The sequence below is a fragment of the Odocoileus virginianus genome, chromosome 18 (genome assembly GCF_023699985.2).
Source record: "Odocoileus virginianus isolate 20LAN1187 ecotype Illinois chromosome 18, Ovbor_1.2, whole genome shotgun sequence".
Classification (NCBI taxonomy): Eukaryota; Metazoa; Chordata; class Mammalia; order Artiodactyla; family Cervidae; genus Odocoileus; species Odocoileus virginianus.
The window spans coordinates 2492941-2518312 of record NC_069691.1 but is presented as its reverse complement, the minus strand read 5'-3'; the positions used below and the strand labels follow the sequence as shown (position 1 = coordinate 2518312).

The following is a 25372-nucleotide window of genomic DNA, read 5'->3' as shown; positions in this document are numbered from 1 at the left end:
CCACTGCTGAGTTTTCCAAATTTTCTAGCATATTGAGTGCAGCACTTTAACAGCGTCATCCTTTAGGATTTGAAATAGTTCAGCTGGAATTTCATCACCTCCACTAGCTTTGTAGTAATGCTTCCTAAGGCCCACTTGACATCGTAAGATATCTGGCTCTAGGTGAATGATATACTGTCATGGTTATCTGAGTCATTAAGATCTTTTTTATATAGTTCTTCTGTGTATTCTTGCCACCTCTTCTTAATATCTCTGCTTCTCTTAGGTCCATACTGTTTCTGTCCTTTGTTGTGCCTGTCTTTGCATGAAATGTCCTCTTATATATGGGACAGAGGTATGTGAATTAGTAAGTTTATTTGATATTGCCAAATTATTTCCCAGCAAAGTTCTATCAATTTATACAGTCACCAGCAATAGCATGAAGATGCATATTTCTTCATAATTCCATCAATATATTATATCACCTTTTTCTGTGTTTAAGATTTTTTTTGGCTATGCAGAAGTTTTTTTGTTGTTTTTTTTTTTGATTCAGTCAATTTTTTTCTTTTTTGCTGCTCCATGCTACTGGAGGAAACTTAGTCTCTTGACCAGGGATCAATCCCATGCTCCCTGCAGTGGAATTGAGAACTCCTAATCACTAGACTGCCAGGGAATTCCCAATGCTCCTAATTACTAATGTATTGTTTTACCAATACACATACTAACATACAGATTTAGTACTAACATACAAATTTCAGTGTTGTCTACTTTTATTCATTTATTGAATGCATTAGTGGATTCTGGGTGAATCCTTTGGGAGAGAAGACTTACCTTAAGATAACATAAAAGTGTTATATCCTAATAGTAGGTGTTAGATCCAAGTTTTGATATTTGGGGTAAATCAAATATTTTTGCCATGCAATGAGTAGAAAATGTCTAATTCTTGTTCAATGGAGAGTTAGCCTTCCTAATTAATATTATTTACTAATACTGTATATTCTTTGCTTCTCTTACTCTGAATTTCATTTTTTAGTTTTTCGTGTATTTGCAAGTTGAAAATTGATTCAAATTAGGACTTTTATGCATTATTGTGGAATTTAATTTCACACATTATAGATTTTGAAATTTATTGTAATCTTGGCTCAGAACTATTGTTCCGAGTCACAGTGTAATACAGTCTGCTGGTTGAATCTAATTAAGGTGTCGTATCACTTGCATGCAGTATGTATCTTTGCCTAGAATGTTCTAAAATTCCTCAGTTGGGAATAACGCTTCCCTCAGTTCTTGGTTTGATTGAAAAACCCAGCAGTATTTGACATACTGTATGTAACTCTTGTTTAAAAGGCAGACTTTGTTTAGCTTTTGTGTTTTTTGACTATTTTAACCAAAATGCTAAATTGCAGTTTCCAGCAGGGTTACTAATAGACTGAGTATTCATCTTATTAATGTCACCTGTGTTCATTCACTGTCACCGCCTTCGAAGACAAGCATGACGGTACTCCAGTTCTGGGTACACCAACATTAAGGAAATATAACTAATTTAGTAAATGAAAGTTGAGTAGTTGAAAGTAAAATTGCTTTCTAACAAGTATGGTTTATAATTTTAAAGAAAATGAGCAAGTTATTTCTTTATGAGATAATACTTTACTATTATAGAGCTGACTCCAGTACTGTTATGTGTTGGAGAGATCACCTGCCTTTCTTAGCACTGTGTGAAAAATGAACAATCCCAAGCTCGCCAATATTCCCAGGATTGTCTTGCTTATTAGCACACCTTCCTCCCAGTCAGTTTCACCCTCTAATACCCATTTCTTGCTCTCGTTTGCAAGGTAGTCAGCTCTTAAATGAACGAGCGCTCCCCAAAGACTGGACGTAAACCAGGCTTGAGGGGCACGGGCGTGGCTGACACAGGGCCTTTTGTTGGAGGAGCTCTTCCCCAGCGAATCTGCTCCTTTAAGGCCTTTTCTGTTTCACCGTTTATAGACACATCCTTTGAATACTTAAAGATGGAACCTTTCTCCCTACCTCTAGGTACCCTTAGACTTTCTAGCCCAGTGCAGTACAGTAAGTATTGTATCTTTCTTTACTGTCTCTGCCCCTTTATCACTCTAACAGTGTTTCTCAACTTTGGCGCCACTGACATTTTGAACTGGATGATTCTTTGTGGTGGGGGACGGTCGTGTGCATTGCGGGGTGTTCAGCAGTATCCCTGGCCTTCACCCACTAGATGCCAATAGCAGCCTGTCAGTCACGGCAATCAGAAATGTCTCCTGACACCGCCCGGTGTCCCCCGGGGGACAGAGTCACCCTCGGTGGAGAGCCAGTGCCTTATGACATTGAATGGGTATTTGATTTCCTGGCTGAGACAGAGTTCCCTCACCTGTGTGATGGGTTAGTAACCCCTGCCCACCGCACAAGGTAAAATATGTGTACAAGTGCTTTGTGTGGTTTTGAGTACTGTGTACAGATAAGCGGTTGGGGTGAGCCTGGCAGCAGAACTCAGCTCTGGACTCTAGTTCAGTGTCGAGGATGAAGCTGAGAATGCCAGGTCATGGTGCTGGGGCACAGGCTTCGTGCTTCCTTTGTCGATGGCGCCCTACAGAGCTGTTCTGTCCAAACTGGGAAAGTGGGCGGGTGATGTGAGCAGGACTTGACTGGTTGATTTGTTCTCACCAGGCGATCCCGAGAGCCTGAGGCAGCTGCGATGGGGCAGAGCACTACTGAGGGGGCGGGTGCATCCTCAGAATGACTCGCCGTTTTTACTGTGCTGGATACTGAGCGCCCTGGCATGTGTGGCTTTGGCCGCCATGCCGTCTTTGGTCTGCCCTATCTCTCTGCCCTTTGAGTAGCCCCCACTTCTTTTTATTTCCGATTGAACAAACATTTATTGCCTCTTGTGCAAGCCACTTTACCAAGTGCTTTCCCATACATTCTCTTTTAATCCTTTTAGTGGAATCATCCCACATACAGTAATGCCCTGTAAGTAGCATCCCTGTATTTGTTTCCCAGACGGTAACAGTAGTAATACTAGTAGCAGTAATAGTAGTGAAGGCAGCCTTAAAGTACAGACTAGCAGATACGGAGTTCTTAATTCTGCACCTAGCCCTGTGCTAAGTGCTTTATGTGTATTAAGGCATTGAATGCTAGCAGCCGTTTACGGAGTTGATACTATTATTGTGTTTATTTTTCAGATGAGGAAACTGAGGCACAGCGAGGTTACATAGCCCATCCACACAGCTAGTAAGTGGTAGGTCCTCCATTTGGATATAGACAGCTTGTCTCCAGAGCCTACTCTTAGGAAACAGGGTCAGAAAAATGACCTAAGTTGTACAGGTTCAAGGAGCAGATGAGAGGCAGACGGGCTCAGATGCAGAGCATGACTGCCGGCGCTGCCTGTGTCCAGTGCGCCGAGCACCGTTCGTCTCGTTCACGTGTCCTCCCTGCCTCCCTGTGGGTGGTGTTGCTTCTGTAAGTACTAGCTTATACACAGCACAGGGGATCTATGAAGAGAGACTTCGTGAATTCAAGTTAGGGTGATTGAAGGGGTGAGAAATAAGAGGCGAAGGGAAACTTGGAATCAGCCTGGTGGCTCTTGTTATTCAGTTCTTTGGTCTGAAAACTCATTTTTATATCTGATTTCTGTAGAATTCTGCAATTTTTAGTTGAGAGTACTTGTGTTTTGGATGGTAGTTTGGGGATTTAATGGCATAGCATTCATTAACATAGTTCTGGTTAGGAACTGTTGTTTGTGTGTTGGAACAGACCAGAAAGGGCTGGAATCTGGAACCAGAATTCTCCCTGGGTGGGTAGGTGATGGCAGGAGAGAGGTAGCGCAAGTAAATTAAACCCTTAGAGATGGTCTGTTCGTTTTCTGCGGTGGTTGTCACAGAGTGCTACAAGGTGGTGGCTTAACATGGCAGCTGTTTATTCTTTCAGTTCTGGAGACTAGAAGTCTAAAGCCAAGGTGTCAGCAGGCCATGGTCCCTCTGACGGGTCTGGAGAGACTCCTCTTGCCTCTCGCTGGCTTCTCGTATTTGCCGGCGGTCCTCGGCGGCCCTTGGTCTATGGGTGTGTCACTCCGGCCTCTGCCTCTGTGTTCGTGTGGCCTTCTTGCCTGTGTGTTTGTGTGTCTGCATCTAAGTGTCCCCCTTCTTATAAGAATGCCCCCCAGTTATTCTGGATTTAGGGCCCAGCCTAACCCAGGACATCTTAACTTGATTACTTCTGCAGAAGCCCCTGTTTCCAAATAAGGGTGCGTTCACAGGTTTCAGGTGGACTTAAGTTTTGGGGGGACGCTGTTCAACCCTGTGCAGTTGGTATCCAGAGAGTAAGCAGTCAGCATGAGCAGAGACCCACTGGAGTCCATGGAGGTTCTGACCCGTGAGCAAGACAGAGGACACTTGAAACCGTGCAGGCTGTGGTTGCAGACTCAGATCACGACCCTCTGATCAGTGTAAGTAGATAGTAGAGACAACCCCAGGCTGTCTCTGTTTTCTGCAGGACCCTGGTAAGAGCAGGCTATGGTATTTGAGGTACCAGGCAAACGATCGGTTTGCCAGGAAAAAGAACATGTCAGGTACCCAGGGTTTGACTCATGAGAGACATCTGGATGCAGGAATAGGGAAAAGCTGAGATAAGAGAGTGGGGCCAGCCAAGTCACGGCCTGTCTTGCATGTGACTTGGTGCTGAATCCCAGCAAGGTGGCTGAAGCATCTAAAAGTCCCCCTTCTCAGGGATAAGCCTGAGCCTAGGCAGCACTGAGGCTCAGTGCTTGCTGGATGAGGGGTAGTAAGGAAAAGTGAATTAGAGGCTTCGCATTACGGCTCAGAAACAAACGTCAGCACCTGACATTGGCATGTGTGTAGGTGCCCTGGCAAGGCCTGTAGGCATGGGATCTCCAGGTAGCAGTGAGTGCTTTAGCTAAAGGAGAGTGAAAAACTTAATAACATTAAATGTCATTTGTAAAATGAAAACTCTTGCCCTTCCTAGGAAACACTTTGTAGGTCAACCTGTCTGCTCCCATCAGAGAGGCTGAGTAAGAGGTTGAGTTGCTTTAATATTAGCACGTTTTCTTTTTAAATAAATTGCTTGATAGCATTTCTTTGGAACTTTGACTGTTTCTTTAACACAATCAAAGTCCAGCCTGTCGTGTAGGTCTCAGATTCTGAGTGGTCTGTACTGTCCATTCCTCGCCTCACCTTTAAGCTGGACTGGTTCCTGTGAGAACTGTGTCCTAGACAGTTCATGAGGACAGAGAAGGCCATGCAGCTGCTAGCCAATGGCTTCTCCACCTGCCCGCCTCTGCCGTCCCGGCCTAGTCCAGTCATTGCTGGGTGTGGGTGTGTGTGTGTGTGCACGCGCGTGTGCATGTACCTGCATGCATGCACATGTGTGCGCTTGCCGTGGTCAGGGGAGTCTGTAATTTCCTTGGTTCTGTCTCACCGCAGCAAACATTTGAAGCAATGGAGGGACCAGTGTTACAGCTGTTTTATTTGGCAAGCAAAGGAAAATACATCCTTGAGGCATGAGGGCGGGCTGACCCAAAAGATGCTGAGAAGAGAGGCCAGGGGCTCGATTTTGGCACCTCTTTTTCTGTGTTTTTTCTCCTCCCCCTGAGCCTGCCCTGTGTAAATTGGGTTCGCCAGGAGGGCTGTTTGTTCCACCTGCGGTCCTCACACCCGTCCTTGGACCTTCCTTTGTTCTATTTTCCAGGGCTTTTCCCATCTTTGTCCTTTAGCTGACGCCATTCTGGACTACTCTCTCCTATTCTAACTACCTAACACCCTCGTCTCCCTGGACCTGTAATAGATTTCTAACTCAGGATCCTTATTCACGTAATTTTGTCTTTGATTAGTTTTGGGGACCCTCTGGATTCTCCCAGACCATGTTCCGTAGTCCCCATAGTTATCACAAACAATTGTGTGATGAATATTACTATTCATAACAGTAATAACTTTTTTATGCCAATTTATTTGCTTAGGATAAATTGCTAGAAGTGTAATTGCTGGATCAAGGATATTTGATCTTGAATGCTTTTTATACATATTTCCACAGTACTCTTCAGAAACGTTTATACTCTCTCGTTGTATATATAAGTGCTCTTGCCCCTGGACTCTTAACACTGGATAATTTTTTTTGAAGTTTATCAATTTAGATCATATTTTTGTTTAAATTAATTACTTTTTTATTACTAGATTAGTTGAACATGTTATCATGTTTATTGACCGTTTAAAAGCTCTTGTTTTTGGAATTGTGAATATTCTTTGTCCATTTTCTTTTGGAGTATATGCTTTTATCCTATTTCTTCATTTATTCAACAAATATTAATTGAGCACCTTTTATGTTAGGGCCAGACAGTGTTCTGGGTGAACAGTACAGACAAAATCCCTGTGATTTTTTAAAAGAGTTTATATTCTAATGTAAATAGAATACGTTAGAATATTTTCTAATGTATAAACAAATATGTAGTATGACATGTTTATAAACAAATATGTGTTTATAAATAAATAAACATGTAGTATGACATATTTAAACAAAATAAATATGCTGGGTGTGTGTGTGTGCACAAAATAAACAAATATGTAGTATGACATATAAACAAATAAATATAGAGAAAATAAATATGTAGTATGGCAAGTGGAGATAAGGACTGTACAGAAGGTGCCTTGGAAGGGTGGTAGAGATGATGGTGCATGAGGATGCCATTTATAATGGTGGTTTGGGGAGACCTCATTGATACCACTGGTATTTAAGGGGAGACCTGAAGAAGGTACAGGCTCTGCTGATATTGAGGAAAGCACGATGGTGGCGGGAACAATGTGCACAGGACCTAAGGCAGGCCCTGTGTTTGACTTGTGATCATAGTTTGGTGAGTGAGGGAGAGAGTGAGCAGGTGAGTTTGAGAGGTAGCAAGGAGTTGGTAGATTTGGGGCACAGACCACGCTGGGCCTGAAGCCAGATCTTCACTGTGGCATTGAAGTTCTTTACTTGGCAGCCAGCAGGACCTTTAGTAGTGGTGTGGCAAACTCTTAATTGCAGCATGTGGGATCTAGTTCCCTGATGGGGATTGAACCCAGGCCTCTTGCATTGGGAGTGTGAAGTCTTAGCCACTGGACCCCCAAGGAAGCCCATGATCCAAGGTTTCTGACCTGAGGAGTGGGTAGGGCAATCGCCATTTGCTGTGAAGGGGAAATGTTGGGAGAGGAGGGTCGGCGGTGATCTGTGAGAGCTCTGTACATGATAAAGTAGGTAAGTCTTTTGTCATTTAGGTGGAAAGGCTTTCCCCTACTCACTTTGTTGTTAATTAACTTTGTTAGTTGTGTTTTGCTATACAGAAATGTCAGTTTTTAATTTTGTCATCTGTTAATCTTTATAGTTTTTGGTGTTGCTGTCATGTCTAGACAGGTTCTAAAAACTAATCACCGATGCTTTCTGTATTCTCATGGTTTTGTATTTGCATTTAACTCTTTAATCTGGGTAGAAATAATTTTGATGTAGATTTTGAATTACAGTTCAATCTTAATTTTCTCATACAATTAACCTGTTATCCTAGCATCATTAAACAATTTGTTCTCTGCTAAGAAAAATGATTCTGTCATTTCCTTTGAATTGGGAAAGAGGGGTGTGTGACAGGCTGCGTGAAGAGGTACTATTCTATCATGTGTTAGTGTTCAGCAAGCCTCTAGTCTTGTTTTGGTTGATGACTTAGTGACTGTCATGTCTAACAGGTTGTAAGCATTTGTCTCCTGAGTCTCTTCCATTCCCTAAAGGGGTGGCTTTCTTCAGTGATAGTGAATTCTGCCTTGTAGGTGACACGTGACCCGTGTGTAACCACAGCCTGTGTCCAGTTACCAAATAAACCTTTCTGTGACCTAACTTTGTCAACTGACAATTCTTCTGGGATTATAAACTAAAATTTGCTTTAGCAGTATGAACATGTCTACAGTGTATACTTCTGTCCACTGGTAATACTGTAGATTCCAAAGGCCTGTAAGATACATGTTTGCCATGTCTTAAAGTTGGGTGAAGTCTTCAAGCTTGGAAGTAAGTCTCTAGCATGTTGATAACTGTAGAAATTTTTGTTAAGGCTGGTTGAACCTAATCTCTTTAATGCTTTTCTTGTTTTTTGTAGGGAGGGAAATATGACGTTCCTAAGTGGCTCTCTCCCAGTAGCATTCTACTTCTTCAGCAAATGCTACAGGTAATCTTTGTTATTTACTTTTAAATAATAGAAGTCTATTGCAGTTATTTGATTTTAAGATGTCTGTGCTACTACATTTACACATCACCTTTAAAAAATTCTATTCATTATATCTATTCTGCAAATATTTTCTACTAGTGCTTTCTTTGCAAATGCAACTTTTTTTTTTTGGCCATACCATGTGGCATGTGGGATCTTCCCTGATCAGGGGTCGAACCCCTGTCCTAGTAGAAGTGTGAAGTTTTAACCACTGGACCTCTAGGGAAGACCTGCATTTTTTTTTTTTAAAGACAGCTAATATATGTCTGGTGATTTGGTTTTTCTTCCCTTTTCTTGAGAACTGTCAGTTTAATCATCTCTTGCTCCACTGTTTTCTGTTTTCTTGCTCGCATCTTTGTATGCGAGATGTATAGTAGGTGTGGAATAAAGGCTTGAATGAGCTGATGTACAGCTGAGTGCGCCCTTGACCTAGTGCTGTGGTTCTCAAACTTTAGCATCTACCAGAATTGCCAGATGGGCTGAGTAAAACCCAGATTGCTGGCCTTCAAACGGAGAGTGTCTGATTCTATAGATCTGGGGCAGGACTAAGAGTTTGCATTTCTAACAAGCTCCCAGATGACACTGATGCTGCTGGTCTGTTGGGGTCCACATTTAAGAATCACTGATTTGGTGTATTGACCTCTGAAGGTGAAAGATAGGAGTGCTGAAGGCTAGTTATCCTCCCTACAGATCAATAGGCATGCCACCTAACCTGGTTCTGACCTGAAAATGGGGATTCTGAGCTTGGCCTCACTGCTACATAGTGTTATGTGGATAAAATGAGATTAATAGGAAACACTTTGAAAATATGAGTACCTTATTAGTGCAGTATGTTTTTCATTATTATGTATTTCAGTTTTCCATCTATTAAGCCATCTCTACTTTTTATTCAAAATTTACTTCAAGCTCACCCACCTTGATTAAGTAGGCCAGACCACCAAATCTCCATAATGAGATTGAAAACACCTCATCCTTTCTTCTGAACTCCCCAAAACTTAATCTGTGTTGATTAATTTTCCTTTCCTCACATTTGAAAATTACAAATGGAAAAGAAAGGTATGCTTTTCAACTTGTTCTATGTGATTGTAAGCTCACCGGAGGTAGAGATTGCATATTCAGTGTGAATGCCCTGCATTGTGGCTGCTTGAATATTAAATTGGTGAATATTTCCTGTGAATAGGTTTTCCAGCAAAAGACTATTACATCATACAATAGATTGACTGAACTTCATGAATAATGTCCATACCAATGAAGTTCATGTTTGTTGAACATTCATCTTCTAAGCCGTGTTGGTTGCTATAGCTCTCTTGCTTCTATTCCCTTTTTAAAAGAATTTATTCCAAGGCCATTTTAAGGTCTTTGACAGCATTTTTGTGATGATAAAAGTTTACATCTGTTCTGATGAATTTTGAGTTCTAAGGAGAAAAAGGTGTTCTACGCTCTCCATTTGAAATGTTAATCTCCAGCTACCTCTCAATGGCCACTAGGTGGACCCAAAGAAACGGATTTCTATGAAAAATCTCTTGAACCACCCCTGGATCATGCACGATTACAACTGTCCTGTTGAATGGCAAAGCAAGGCTCCTGTAAGTAGAATTAAAAAGCAAACAAACAAAAAACTTTGTGTGGATTCAGGATGTACAGTGATGTGGTCTAAGTATAAAAGAAAATATATTTTGTAGACTTATTCATCAGATTGCTGTTTGGGAGACTGCAACTGAATTATACATTCACCTGTTAACCTCCCAGACAGTGGTTCCTAACCAGGCCGGCACATGAGAATCACAAGGACCTTAAAAAGTGCCTGTGCTCCCTCCCACAACAGTTAATGGATATTTAAAAAGCTCCCAGGTGTCTCTGACATAGTCAGATTGTGAACAGTGCTCTGAGAATCTCGGGCAGATTACTTAACTTTTCCAAACCTGTACATTCGTCTGTAAAAAGTAGGTTAAACTTGTTATTTGTCTACTTCCCAGAGTAGTTACGAGGTTGCAGTGGTTCTCATACTTTTAAGTCTGAGGCCCCCTTTAATGCTCTTAATATTAATTTATTAAAATATTTATTAGTTGATTCACTTAAAAGTAACAGTACTATACCTGTTACAGTTTATCACAAATGAATATTTTTATGAAAAATGACTATTTAAAAAATAAATGTGGGAAGAATAGCATTGTTTTACATCTTTGCAAGTTTCTTTAAAGCCTAGCTTAAAGGAGGGCACTTGGATCTCACCTGCTTCTGCATTGTCTGTTTTGTTATATTGTTTTGATTGGAGATTCTCCGGGGTCTGCAGACCACACTACACCCTGAGAGTTGGTTTAATATATATATAGGAAAGAACTTTAATACAGGGTGCTATGCAAGTTTAAGCAATTATAGTAACAAGTATTCCTACATTACTGTTTTAAGAATATTTTTTAACAGTTGGCAGTTTGAACTTGATAAAAATGTGAGCGTTACTAAAGAATATATGTAATTAAAAAAATTATAGTTAATTAAAAATACTGTATTAGTTTTAGATGTACAGCAAAGTGATTCAGTTATGCATGTACATATATATTTTCAAATTATTTCCCATTATAGGTTATTATAAGATATTGACTGATAGTTCCCTGTGTTACACAGTAAATCTTTACAGTTTATTTTATGTAAGTGGTAGCCACATTTGGCATATTAATGAACTATTGCTACATTAAAAAAAACAAATTTAGTGAATTAATAATAATTTACAGTTTCTGTGGATCAGTAATTTGGGGCTCAGCTGGGCTGCTCTTGTGTGGGTCTTACCTGAGGTCACTCGTGTGGCTGCAGTCAACTGGTGACTCTAACGTGGCTGGATTGTATAAGATTCACTCAAAAGACCAGCTATTGGGACTCCCCTGGTGGTTCAGTGGTTAAGACTCCATGCTTCTATTGCAGGAGGCACGGTTTTGATCCCTGGTCAAAGAACTAAGATCCTACATGTGACATAGCATGGCCAAAAAAACCCCAGCTGTTTATGCTGGTTATTTGTTGGGTCACATTGTGTCCAGCAGGTTACTGTGGGCTTCTTGATATGGTGGCTAGATTCCAAAAGAAGCAAGAAAGCGGGCAAGCCCTAACACTCAAGCATTTTTCAAGCCTCTGTTTTCACTGTACTTAGTAATGTCTGGCCAAAGCAAGCCACAAGGCAAAACCCAGAGCCAGTATGGAAGGCGTAGGCATCAAAGTTGGTACAATTCTTATCCCATTTTCATAGACAAGGAAATCAATAAGTTAAACATAACTATTTAAGAAATAAATATAGTGAGAAGAGTGGCACTGCTTTACGTCTTTGCAAATTTCTTTAAAGTCTAGCTTAATAGAAGACACTTGGGAACTCATCTCCTTCTACACTCTTTTGATACATTGTTTTGGTTAAAGCATATAAAGAAAATGTAGCCTCACACAGGTATGTAGTTCGAAAAACATTTTAATGCTTTAAAGGAGAAATATTTTAATACTTTAATACTTATCAGATAATTGGGGATGTTTTCTGATCATCTAAAATGTCTACAGTGAAGTGGAGTTTGTGAATGGGTCAACAGAATAGTTTGGAGACACGCCACATTGTAGACCTGATGCAGCTGTAGGATATTTGCTTTCAGGAAGAGTCACACCAATAAATATAAATACCTGGAAAAATAGGCTGTTTGTTTTTAACCCCTTCTCACTAGTCTGTCCCCTGTGAGGACCACACAACCTGACCTCAAATCCCTCCTGATTCTCCTATGATTGTCAGTCTCTGAAATTTCTCTTCTCCCTGTTTTCTTTCACCCTTCACTGTCCCCTGTGAGGATCACACAGCCTGACCTGAAGTCCCTGCTGACTCTCCTGTGATTGTCAGTCTCTGAAATTTCTCTTCTCCCTGTTTCCTTTCACCCTTTAAGATCTTCAATCAGCAGCTTAATGCCAATAACTGAGAGCCTACGGACAGCAGAACGTTTGCTCTCCGAGCAGCGCGGCAGCCAGGCCGGGGAGCTATGCTGTGCCCCTTGCGGGATGGTGACCATGCGTGGTGCCAGTGCCTGTTTTCAGCCATTGGGGGTCATCATTTCTCCACGTGTGGGAGGGCTTTGCATGTCTTCTCAGCCATGATCCTTAACAGGGGAGGATATGCTACTGTTGGCAACAGAGTAGCTGCCAAAATGAAGACTGTCTGATTTCAACAGCACGAAGATTATTTTAAATTGGGGCATTGTGTAAAGTAGGATACATAGTTTTGAGTGTTCTGAAAATGTATATGATTTTCCTTACATATTAGTATAATCATTGCTCATGTATATTGAATGCTTACTATGATAGAGGAGTGTGCAGTCATAGCGCTGTAGTATAACAATAGAGCCCCTAGGATAGAACCCTTCAGGGCTTTTTGTTTTTAACTCTCTTAATTCATTTAACCCTCATATAAACCCTCTGAACTGGGTACTCTTGTCCCCATTTCAGATGAAGCAGTTGAACACAGAATCATGAGATAACTTGCCCAAGGTCAAATAGCTAGTAAGTGTAGAACCAGGCTCTTAACCCAGGCAGAAGGGCTCCAGAATGTAATGGATCTGACAGGTCAGCAGCTGAAACTCAGGTCCTGTGTTCTGTGTAGCGGTAGCCTTGTGGTGAGCGTTGCTTGTCTGGTCTCTGTTGGAATAGCTATTGGAACAGAGTCTTGGAGAGGTGGCATTGTGGTGTGGTAGGAAGAACCCTAGGCTAGGGTGAAAAATGCCCATCTTGGGCAAATGGCATAAATTTTTCTGAGTCTTCATTTTCTCACCTCTAATGTGGGTATTCTAATGTCAGTCTCTTCTGTATGTTTGGATTATGTTTTGTCATTTATAGAGTGCTTTAAATGCAATGTCATTCATCTGTTATATCTGCCTTACTGAGCTATTGCAGGGATCAAATGAGTTATATACAGAAGAGCTATAAGGGATTATTGCTTTTTGAAGTATTCGCTTGTCTGCCTCAGTATTGTCTTTCATCAAGGGTGAACTATAAAAAATAATTCAGATTTACTTGGATATTTAAGGTAGAGATGCTATTCTGTAACTGTATACATGATCTTCTATCATTTTCACACGTAGCTTTAGTACTCAAGTATTGTATAAAATAGAAGTTATATTCAGTTCCATTTTCTGCCCTACTGAACAGGAAATGTAGTAGGCACGGATAATCCAAAATAATTGGCTAGCTTTTGGTACACATTTTTGTATTTAATTTAACTGGAGCGTGTGTGGCTGAGAATTCAGAGTACTTAAAGTATTGAACCTGTTTGAAAAACCCAGTTTGAGAAGCCATGTTTTTCAGACTTTGGTGTTTTGTCCCACTCTTTTCATTCGTTCCAGTCTAAGAGCCCAGCAGAGAAGACCGCGTCAAGTCCCTTCCTCCACATACCCTGTGGTGAAAGTACAGAGCAAGAGGCTGTGGGGAGAGGTTTTTGTTTTTATGGGAGTAACCTAAGGTCATGGTGGGAACCCCAGAAATCCTGTCTTTCATGCTTGAGCAGTGATATCAACGAGAAGATAGCCAGCTGAGTTGTAAAATGTCTGGGCTTCTGAGTCTGAGTTCTTCCTGAAGTGGGAATCTACAGTTTGGGGAACTGCTAAGGTCAAAGAATCACGAGAAAACTTACTTGTGGCATTGTTGACTTTCCTGGAACCATGAGTATAAACCTTTGTGGTCTCCACATTCTCCATAGCCCGTGAGGCACCAGCCAGTCGTGCAGGTCATTGTTTGTACCGTTTCCCTGCAGTTTCATGGTGGCAGCATGGTTTTCCCTTGAGTCTGTTGTGACAACTGTGGTGTCCAGAACAAGGGGAGGTCATGGCAGTGCTCTGCCTTCTGCTGGGCAAACCTCTCTTGGATCTTGAGGGTCAGTGACAACCTGAACTATGATCTAAAGAAAGGACCAGAATGGTTGGGAGGAGTTAATCATTGAAATAGTGGTTAAAGGGACTGGAAAAGAGAATGCTTGGAGAAGAAAGGTTGCTGATAATAGGAATATTCAAATTTATGAAAGGCTCTTATACCAAAGAGGAAATAGAATTAAGACTGTTAGTAAAAATAGTTCACCATTGTTTGAGGGCCTCTTCGTTTAGGTACTCCACATAGCTTGCATACGTTACATGGCAGGTGCCATCTCTATTTTACAGGGCGGCGTAATAACATGCTCAAGATCACACAGTTCTTTTGTGATAAAATGATGAAAACCAAGGTCGTCTACTTCTAAAGCCTGTCAGCTGTCGGATTGTACTGGTTCACAGTGGGTAGGAATCAGAAGGAGACAAATCTTAGGGGAGGAGGACGAAGCTAGCCATCCCAGCTGTTCTGGAGATGAAGACTAAGTAGAAAGTGAAACCTTACTTACTGGGGTTGTTGTGAAGTGAATTCTTACATTGGAAATATGACTTTATAATTACATTCCTTATAATTCTCTTCCTATGTGATTTTCTGAACTCCTGTTGGAGGGACAGGCCAGACCCTGCCTGCCTTTTCATTCTCAGTGATCCTTGTTTGGTTCTGAGAACCTATTTCTGGTCACGTCTCTGGTGAGGTCTTATCATGCAGGGGTCAGACTACTTGGATCATTTCTGTCCTTAATCAAAATAATGTTTGTGTAGAGGCAGTATTACTTCTTCCTTCTAACACTTGTGCTTTGCCAGTACCTTCGTCATAATGACGATTGTACGGCATCTGTGGCACCGTCAGAAGGGCTCCTTGGCTTGCGCCAAACCCAAACATAACCTGGGAGACCATCTGCTACAAGCTGACCCACTGTTTACGCGGTCTTTTGTGCAGCCACTAGTTTTTGATGCCTAGATGACTGCTCTTTGGTGCAAATGCCGGTCCCTGTGTTGCAGGAGGGGAAGAGAATAGAGCCCCTGGGCTGCACCGCAGAATTGGAGACGTCGGTCAGATGATGATGGGGCCGTGAAGAGCTAGGGAAGAGACCTCATCACCTTCTTGAACTGCCTATTGTTATCTGCTTACATCTAAAAATTGTGGAGGATGTTTATTCTTACCTAAGAGTTTGACAAACTCGTGTTGTTTTTACATGTTGGCATTTGATTTTACAAGGTAATTGTCATAATTTAAAGGTTTCAAAGCCATAAATATTTTATTAATGTTAATAAAATCGATAAAATTTTTTTTCTAGCTTATTCACCTTGATGAAGATTGTGTAACGGAACTTTCTGTACATCACAGAAACAACAGGCAAACTATGGAGGATTTAATTTCACTGGTAAGTAATACAGCATGAATTTGAAAGTATTATCTTTTGTTTCATCTTTTTTTTTTGTTTTATCAGTACATTAAAAATAGTATAGCATTTTTCAGGCCTAAGATTTTATTCCAGGTGAAAATACTATATTGCACTTAGTTTATGTTTGTGTATATTTTCAACTCTTTTCTGATGTCTGCTAGATATTCTCTTTAGAAATGAGGTTGAACAAAGAGAATTACAGTGGAAGAAAAATTAAGAAAGAGATCAAATGAGTCCAGAGAATTTTCAGAGTTCCAATTCTGACAACTTTAAATTCTTTAACACAGAAGTGTGATTCTGCCATAGCAATGAGCTTTCTTTCATTTTACCTGAAAGCATCCCATTAGCATCGCATCACTCCCAGCCATATGTACCAGATACATGAGATGATTATCATGATTTCTGGTGTTGGGTCATTTTTAGCTGTTTCAGATGCTTAAAAACTAGATCTTATATGTAGTTTCTGCTGGAAACAGGCTGTCTCTGAGTACAGTCTGATATGATGGGCAGGGATTGCACCCACCTTACCTCCTGGTTCAGTACCATGTCTTTCATCAGTTTTTATGAATTGTGTTTGCTTTTTCCTCTTTTCTAACTTGAAAGGTAAAGGCCTTAAGCAGATTTTTTTTTAAAGAACTAACCAAAGCTTTGCTAAGCCACAAGTTTTTTCAGTGAGGAGACAGGAAAGAATTCTTTTGAATGACACAGTAAGTCTTTTGAAAGACAATATCAGACAAATGGAACATATCTGGAAAACAGTGATAATTTACTTTTTCAGTGGGATGAAAGGAAATGGCAAAAATTTGGAACTGCTGCTAGATGTGTCAGGTCCTTCTTTTTTTTTTTTTTAAAGTATTTATTTATTTGGCTACACCAGGTCTTAGTTGCAGTCTGAGAACACCTAGTTATGGCATGTGGGATCCAGTTCCCTGACCAGGGATTGAATCCAGGCCCCCTGCATTAGGAGCAGGAGTCCTAGCTACTGGACCCCCAGGGAAGTCCCAGGTCCTTCGTCTTTTACAGTGAAAATTTGAAGTTTTCACAGACAAGTTTCATATAAACGTGAATTTTTCTTTGGGATGATCTTTAATAGAAAGCTGTATTTTGGATTCAAGAAATTGCTTTTCAATTGTTATTATAGAAATTTTCAAATATCTATAGAGGGACTAGTGTAATAATGATTTTCCATGTACTCATCTTTTAGCTTTAATGAATAGGTATTAACGTTTTGCCAGTTTTATCTATATCCCAGCACTGTCTTCCATCTGCCCTTTGTAGCTAAGACATTTCAAAGCAAATCCCATGTATCATGTTGTTTTATGCAGAAAAACTTTGGCAGGAGATTCACAAACTTTTAAAATCTGAATCGGAAAAGTAACATACTCAAAACGTCAAGAATCTTTGGGTAAAAAGTCTTTAAAATAGTGTCCTTTGTGTGGTCTCTACATATAATTTTCACACTTGAAACTGAAATGGAAATAGGAATTATAAAGCAATATAATGAAGCATGATAGAGATAGTTTTCTGTATTACATCTCTCTAAATCATCTCAGTTGTCTTGAAAGCTGGGCATGTACTTATTTTCCAGTCCTAGCGATGAGTAGACAACCTCTTCAAAACCTTGGCCGAACATTGGAATCACCTAGGAACTTTAATCCTGATGCCTAAATCCCAACCCCAGAGATTATTATTTCATTGACCTGGGGTGTGGCCTATGCATCAGAATTTTTTAAAAGCTTCGCAAATGATTGCAGTATGTAGACTGAGGTTGGGAGGTACTACTCTAGATTCCTCTCTTCAAAGTGTGATCTGTGACCAGCAGCATCAGCGTCCCTTTGTGCTTGTTAGAGATGCAGCTCACTTTGTGCACCTTGGACCTACTGAATCAAAACCTGCATCTTAGTAGAACCCAAGTGATTCATCGTGAAGCACTGGTCTGAGTCAGTGGTTCTCAGCTGGGAGGGTTTTGCCCTCCAGGGACATCTTTGCTTGTTACAATTAGGGTGTGTGTATGAGCTAACGTCACCTGGTGGGTGAAGGCCAGGGATGCTGCTGAATATCCTATGGTACACAGAATAGGCCCTGGCCACAAATTACCCAGGTCAATTATCAACAGTGTTGAATTTGAGAAATCCTGGTCTGGGACGTCTCAGAGAATTCACATTGGTTCTAGGTACTTTCCAGTTTAAAGAGCCTTGGGAAAACCAGGTTTGAGATCAGCCATGGTTTGTTAATTTTTTTTTTTTTCTTCTGATGTCTTGGGCACTCTGCTGTTAGTTTTCAGGCTAGCTAGACAGGACAGAGATCAGTTTAATGTGATCCATGCTGGGTATGGAGCTGCTGATCTTTGTGTAAAGAGAGAGAATATTATTCACAAACATTCAGCTTTTGGAACTACCACTTATATATTATATACCTGAGCATTCTTAAACTGCTTTTTGTGTTGGAAGTGAGAATCTCTCATGTGTCATGATTTTGAGCCATCTTGTTTTAACCCTCTTGAGATTTCCTCCAGTGGTTCTAGAGTTTCCAGTTCATTGCTTTCTTCACTTTCTCCCTCGTCTTCCAGCTGTGAGTGGCTCTGGATTGTGGAGCAGCCAGTCATCTGGTTGGGGAACTTGACTAAAGGTCCCATGTGCACACGAGGACCTGCAGACAAAGACAGATCCTTTCCCCTCATCCCTGTGGTGCAAACTCTCTTGTATTCTGGTGACGGAGGTTTAAAGATTGAGGGCCCCATTGTGGGAATATAAATGTTGTTCCTTTCTCAAGACCCTGTTTTCTGGAGACTGTTCTGTCTTACTCTTTCCTTACGTGCTGTTTCTCATGCGCTTAAGACAGATGTCTTGGCTGACACGTCAGCCTCAGCAGGTGTTGTTCTGCACGTAGAACAAACTTGCTTACCTTCAAAGCCTTACTGCCTGACTTCCTTGTCCAAGAAGGAGGCTCAGTAAATATGCACTCAGGATTTTCTCGGGCAGTTGCTCTTTCGTGAGCTGTCCCTTCACTGTCTGTCATAATCCTGTGTGGTTGTGAGAATTAATTCAGGACGACACCACTACACCCCAGGAGCAAGGTCAGGGGAAGGAGACTGAGCCGTCCCTCAGTTTATCAAGCTCTGTGATCCAGTAGCTGCCTGTCCTCAGCCAAGGCGCCCAGGCCTTCCTTTAACATTTGGTTTGCGTGAACAATAACTGGGGATTTTAAAATGTTTTTCATTTCCTGGAAGTAGAACCTTCTTTATAACAGGTAAACCTTTTGCTTTACTCTCAGACATTTGACTTTCTAAAGAGGGAGCTGCTTAAAAGATAAGAGAGACATTGGTTGTGTTAGACTTGAGGATTGACATCACCTGGAAAGCGTAACTAATGCATTGATTTATCTGTTATTAAACACAGAACTCCCCTGTGCATATTATCATAATAAGTAGTATGCAATGGCTATGGCAAAAAAAGTTATTAAAAGGATGTTTTTTTGCCTAGGGGAATAGAGAGTTTCCAGGATGATTATTAAGCTCTGAGGTATGTTTAGAAAACTCCACCTGAAACTCAGCATTTTCCCAGTATTGTTTACAATGCCTGGGTTAGCCATTGTTAACAAGCAAGTGGCAACTTATTTCTGAGACGTTGTCTCTAATCAGTTTATGGCATCCTTTTCAAAAAGGCATTTATCTAATAGGTTTTATTTATCCTCCCCCATGTAAATGAAAACTCAGTAACATATATTGTAATAAAATACTTGCCATTTTATGCAGAGAAAATACTGGACAAATGGAAACATACAGAAATAGTAGAAGACGTTTGAAAGACTCAGCAGTATTTGGAGAATGATGATACAAGTCTTAGGGTATATTGTGTATAAGTTTGAGGGTACAGGGAGACACAATTTCTTTGTGTCTGAAGAATATTTGAAGAATGCTGCTGCAGAAAAGTATTAGATTTGCTCAACAAGGTACACATCAGGAACCAAGGGATTCAAGAAGATGTGTGTTTTAGTTGCTAAAAAGAAAACTTTCTAATATAATTCTTTAAAAATGGGGAAAAAAAGGCATTTATCACACATGAGACCATAGATGTGGAAGGTGCGACAAAACCGTTTAACGTGGAAATTATCTGGTGGTCCAGTGACTATGACTTGGTGCTTCCTTCCTGGGGTGTAGAATTCAGTACCTGGTCGGGGAGCTAAGATCCTACAAGCATGCTGCCGCTGCTGCTGCTGAGTCGCTTCAGTCGTGTCCAACTCTGTGCGACCCCATAGATGGCAGCCCACCAGGCTCCCCTGTCCTCGGGATTCTCTAGGCAAGAACACTGGAGTGGGTTGCCATTTCCTTCTCCAGTGCATGAAAGTGAAAAGTGAAAGGGAAGTTGCTCAGTCGTGTCCGACTCTTAGCGACCCCATGGACTGCAGCCTACCAGGCTCCTCCGTCCATGGGATTTTCCAGGCAAGAGTACTGGAGTGGGCTGCCATTGCCTTCTCCCCTACAAGCTATGCCACACGGCCAAATAAATAAATGAATAAACAGTTAAATAAATAAAATCTTTAACATAACTTTTGGAGAGTAGAGAATTAGTTGTCACCTAGTTTCCAAGTACCTTCTCCATGAAACCTTTCCCATCCTTCCTTCTCCCCAACCTATCTGAATGAAAGGTAACATTCCATGATAATTTATCACAGTGTTACACTTCTTCCACTAGACTGATTTGTCCATTATGTAAATTTCAAAGCATATACTACAATTGTGGCTACCTAAAATGTTAACAGATAAAACTTATTAATAAAATCAGAGGTGATAGTAGACCTCTTTGGGTCATATGAGAGATGACATGTGAGACATAACCCCTTTGTGAGAGATACATGGCATAAAATATTATTTAGTTTTAAATTTTAACACTTTTACAGGGCAGAGAGTCTCTTAGTCTTGAGTACATTATTTAGAAACTTTTAGTTTTTCACGAAGATTGAACAGACATGTTTATATTCAACACCTCCTAAAACCTCACTAAAATAATAATAAAGGAATAAAAAGGCAAACATTTCACAATGAAAAGATTGAAAGAGGAGATAAAAGAAATGTCAGTAAAATTTTAGAAGTTATAAAATAGCTAAGTGGCAGCTGACCTAGCATTTTGGAGAAAACAGAAAGCAGAGTGCGTGGAGTGGAAAAAGGCAGTAAGCAAATTGTTAGCGCCCTGGACCTCCAGAAAGGCTCAGGAGCCAGAGGTCCCAGGAACCTCTGGAGTCAGGTTGGTTGGAGTCTCTGTTAGGAGCAGTTAGGCTGCTGGGTCCCGTTCTTTACCTTGTGCTGTATGATAACCTCCCCCCCTCCAGCAGAAGACTGGAGGGACAGTGAACAAGACATGCTCTTGTATCAGATGCAGCTCCGGTGGGGGTGATGAGCCATTCTGAAATGGATGCGTTGACACACACAGTCCCCTTACTGAACAGTGAACCGCCATCTCTAACTCCCTTCCCTACTCAGCTCTGAGAATGCTGGGATCAGAATTTTATCCTAACTGCAGTGGGGTTGGGAAAATTACTGGGAGACTCATCTTTAGGGAAAAGCCAAGAGAGAAGACCTATTATACCAATGGTTGGGAGTTCAACATTCTGCCTGTTAACCTTAAAGCAGGGCTTCCCAACCCCTGGGCCACAGACTGGTGTAGTCCATAGCCTGTTAGCAACCAGCCCACACAGCAGGAGGTGAGCAGCAGGCTGGAGAGTGGCAAGTGAAGCTTCATCTGTATTTGCAGCTGCTCCCCATCGCTTGCATTACTGCCTGAGCTCCTCCTGTCAGATCAGCAGCAGCATTAGATTCTCATGGGAATGTGAACTCTACTGTGAACTGCATATGTGAGGAATCTAGGTTGCATACCTATTAGAATCTAATACCAGATAATCTGATTCTGCATTATGGTGAGTTGTATAATTATTTCATTATGTATCACAGTGTAATAATAATAGAAATAAAGTGCACAATAAATGTGCTTGAATCATCCAGAAACCATCCTCCCCTCATCCCTGTCTGTGAAAAAATTGCCTTCCACAAAACCAGTCCCTGGTGTGAAAAAGGTTGGGGACTGCTGTGTTAGAGAGAAGCCCCCAAGGTAATGAACTGCCCCAAACTACACATAGAGTCTTTTAGCTGTGTAGTATGCTCTTTGCTTCTAGAGACAATCAGCCAGAGGTCACCAGACCTTTGAGGACATCCTCTAACATGAAAGTCAAAGATCAAAACAATGGGGTCGGGGAGAGAGTGAAGCAAAAGTATAGATACTCAGAAAAAATCAGATAATGCAGGGAGTGGAAGAAAATGGCTAAGAAACAATAATTACTATTCTTTGAGATAAGAGAAGCTATTTCTTTTTCGAAATAGGAATAAGATGACTTAAAAAGAACATTTTAAGAGATAGCTCTTGAAGATTTAAAATATGACCAGAGAAATGAAAAGCTCAGTAGACATTTTTCAAAATGAAGTTAATGTGAAATCTTTCAAAGGTAGAACCTAAAGACAAATAGATGCACAAAGAGAAGAGAAGGTAAGAAGGGTCCAACATACACATAATAGAAGCTGCAGGAAAATAAAAAACAGAGGAGGGGAAGGAAACCAAAGAAACAGTATGAGAAAAAATATCCCAGAAGTGAAAGTGTAAGTAACTAGGGCTTGGCAAAATGGATGAAAATAAATCTGCACAAAAACCTATTTTAGTAAACTTCCAGAAAACTAGGGGTGAAAAAGGAGATCCAGATTTTCTAGAGACAGGAGGCAGAAGGTCACACCCAAAGGTTTGGGAATCAGAAAGACTTGATTTTTCGGTAACTGTACTAATGTGAGAAGACCATGGGATAGTACCTTCAAAGCTGTGAAAGTTATTGTCAGCCTGGAATTCCATACCCAGCCAAGCCAGAATCAAGTGTGTGAGCAGCATGCAGTCATTTATCAGACATGCAGAATCTCAAAAAGCTTACCTCCCATTCATCCAGTAATTAAAAAGTTTAGTAATTGGCGTGGCAGGGGTTCCCCCGGACTCTACTCACCCTTTGGCTTCTGTTCTGATTGATGTCAGGGTACCAATTAAATATTTTGGACATTACCTTTACTTAGTTGTAAGGACTATTTTCATTATTATAATAACATAAATGTGATTTAACTAAAAATTGTGATAAAATTATAGTAGGAGGGTACAGGAAGGAGATATGTTGCGGGAAAAGGAAGGAGTTTAAATAGAGCTAAATAGAGCTTCTTTTTTCCATAGTAAGAAAGCTAGAGACAATATCTGACGCTAAACCAAAATTTAAAGCTGTATAATCAATTGATTTAGAAATACAGAGAAAATAACTGAAAGTGTTAAAAAGTGGTACCTTTTAGGGAGTGGAAATTGTGTGTGGGGTATGGTGTAGGGGATTGTTGTTTCTCATTGTATGCTTTTAAAGCTTAAAAAAAAAGTTCTAAATTCTGAATGTCATGACATTGGGGAAAAATATTAATTTAAAATAAAGATGATGTCAAAAGAAAGTTTAGTCTTCTAAACAACTGGATTTTCTTTTCTCCAGTGGCAGTATGATCACCTCACGGCTACTTACCTTCTGCTCCTAGCCAAGAAGGCTCGGGGAAAACCGGTTCGTTTAAGGCTTCTTTCTTCCTGTGGACAGGCCAGCTCAACGCCAGTCATGAACCTAAAGGTGAATATTAGAACCTTCTGTGTGAGTGCCATCCACTCTTGCCATGTGCTCACTGTTCATGAGTGAATACACTCCAGGAAGGTGAACTTTGCTGATGTCAAGGACCTGGAGGCAAGGCGTCTTGTGATTTAAATATTTCTGTTAAGGGAAACGAGAAATTCTCAGCTTGAGTGCTAAAATTTTGAATGTCTGCATGGCATTAAAAGCAAAATTTCTCCCTTCCTCCTTTTTTCCCATGAAAGTAACTCCTGATTGTTGTAGAATAATTTTAAGCCACAGATATGCTAAAGGAGAATATAATTTATCTATAAAGTTACTGCCACCTATAGATAAAATAGTTTATATTTTACTGTCTTCCCAGTCTTTTTTAGTATGCTTGTTTATATCTAATGTAAATTATAAGACAAATTACATATGCTTTATGCAAATGAAGTGTTTCAGTGAATATTTTTATACTCTTTTATTTATGTTAGGGGGTTAGGATGTTTTGAATAGTCAATGTTGCTCATGCAACTCAGATCTCTCGTATGACTTGTAACCAGTTTACTTTTTTCTGTTCTGTGGCCTTTGTCTCATTTTCCTTCGTCATGAATGTGTAGAATGGCGGAGAAACCTCACCTGTGTGGAAGCACTGCGTCATTCCTAAGTGCTCACCTGTCTCTTTTCTGTGTGATTCTCTGTATTTCCCACGGCTTAAAATTCTGCCTTCCAAATACTCTGCCGCATGGATGTGGAGCTTTGTGATATAATCTTCCTTCCCTGAGTTCAGGTTGCAGTGTAAATGATTTTAGCACTAGAAAACTGTACTTTTGTTCTTCTCAGAGAGGGGGAGTGTGCCCTCTCCGTGGAATCCAGTATGCTTGCTCAGTCTCCCAGTTGTGTCTGACTCTTTGCGACCCCATGGACTGTAGCCCGCCAGGCTCCTCTGTCCGTGGGGCTTCCCCGGGCGAGAATACTGGAGTGGGTTGCCATTTCCTCTTCCAGGGGATCATCTCCCCGGGACTGAACCTGCATCTCTCTCATCTCCTGCATTGGCAGGCGAATTCTTAATCGCTGTGCTGCCTGGGAACCCGGGAATCCAGTATCGCCCGAATGATTGTGTGAGCGCAGTGATATTTTTTAAATTGGAGGATAATCGCCTCACAATGTTGTGTGGGTTTCTGCCACACAACAATGTGCATAAGCCGTAAGCGCACATATGTTCCCCCCTCTTGAATCTCCCTCCTACCTCCCAGATATCTTTTTCTTTAGCTCTCAAAACTGTGTTTTAAAAATCTTCAAATGCTACCCCTTTCATAATCTTTTGTCGAATCCACCCATACCCGCAGCCCTGGCGGCTCCTTTAACAGCGCATGCAGACCTCTCTTTGGCACTTGTCAATCATGTGCTGCATGTCCAGTGGTTCTTTTGTCCCTGGGAGACCTAACCTGTCTCCCTTCTCTCCCTAGTTGGTCTTTTGACCAAATTAAAAACTGAAAGTGTTAGTATAAGGGGCTGTTGTGTGAAGAAATCTCTAAAGTGAGATAATCTTACTGCTGGGCTGTTTTTCTTTTAACAAAAAGTTTAGCTTTGTATTGGAGCATGGCCGATTTACAGTGTTGTGATAGTTTCGGGTGGACAGCAAAGGGTGAGCTGTTTTTCTGGTCTGTTCTCGGTTATACTGGGTTGGTGAATATTCCATGCCCAGGCAGAGCTTTTATCTACAACTCCATGAATCATCCCATCCCTCATCCTGCTTACAGAGCGAACTCTTTCAAGTCTGATACTCAAGTCGGTACCTTTGGGTTCAGGAGGACGCAAAAACATAAACTTTGCTTCTGATCAAGCTAATTTCAGAGAGATGTTAGATACCTCCATACTTATAATAAACCTCAGTTTAATTTTATTTTATTTATTTTTTATTTTTTGGCTGCACTGTGTGGCACGTGGGATCCTAGCTCCCTGACTAGGGATTGAACCCAGGCCCTCAGCAGTGAACGTGCAGAATCCTAACCGCACTGGACTGCCAGGGAACTCCCTAAGTTTTTGAGTTTATGACACCCTAGTTAAAAGGTCTTAGACATTTTCCTGAGCCATTAGATTTTCTTATATCTGGATTGGCCTGGTCTCAATTGATATGCTTATATGAGTCATAGGGTATCCAAGTAAAAATGATCTGGGAAGGTATTTAATCTTCCATCTAATGAGCATTTACCCAA

At 40.9% G+C, this 25372-nt stretch overlaps 1 protein-coding gene across 5 annotated transcripts in view; it reads left to right on the top strand.

The window, feature by feature from the left end:
• The window catches only part of MELK (maternal embryonic leucine zipper kinase), a 70623-nt gene that overhangs the window by 25929 nt on the left and 19322 nt on the right, over positions 1-25372 (top strand). For 4 of the 5 annotated variants that reach the window (XM_020878220.2, XM_020878221.2, XM_070480255.1 and 1 more), the window contains 4 exons: positions 8111-8179; positions 9706-9804; positions 15387-15473; positions 23046-23174. In XM_020878220.2, coding sequence (XP_020733879.2) covers positions 8111-8179; positions 9706-9804; positions 15387-15473; positions 23046-23174 — 384 coding nt within the window. The remainder of the gene's footprint in view (positions 1-8110; positions 8180-9705; positions 9805-15386; positions 15474-23045; positions 23175-25372) is intronic. The other variant, XM_020878222.2, reaches the window with a different exon arrangement.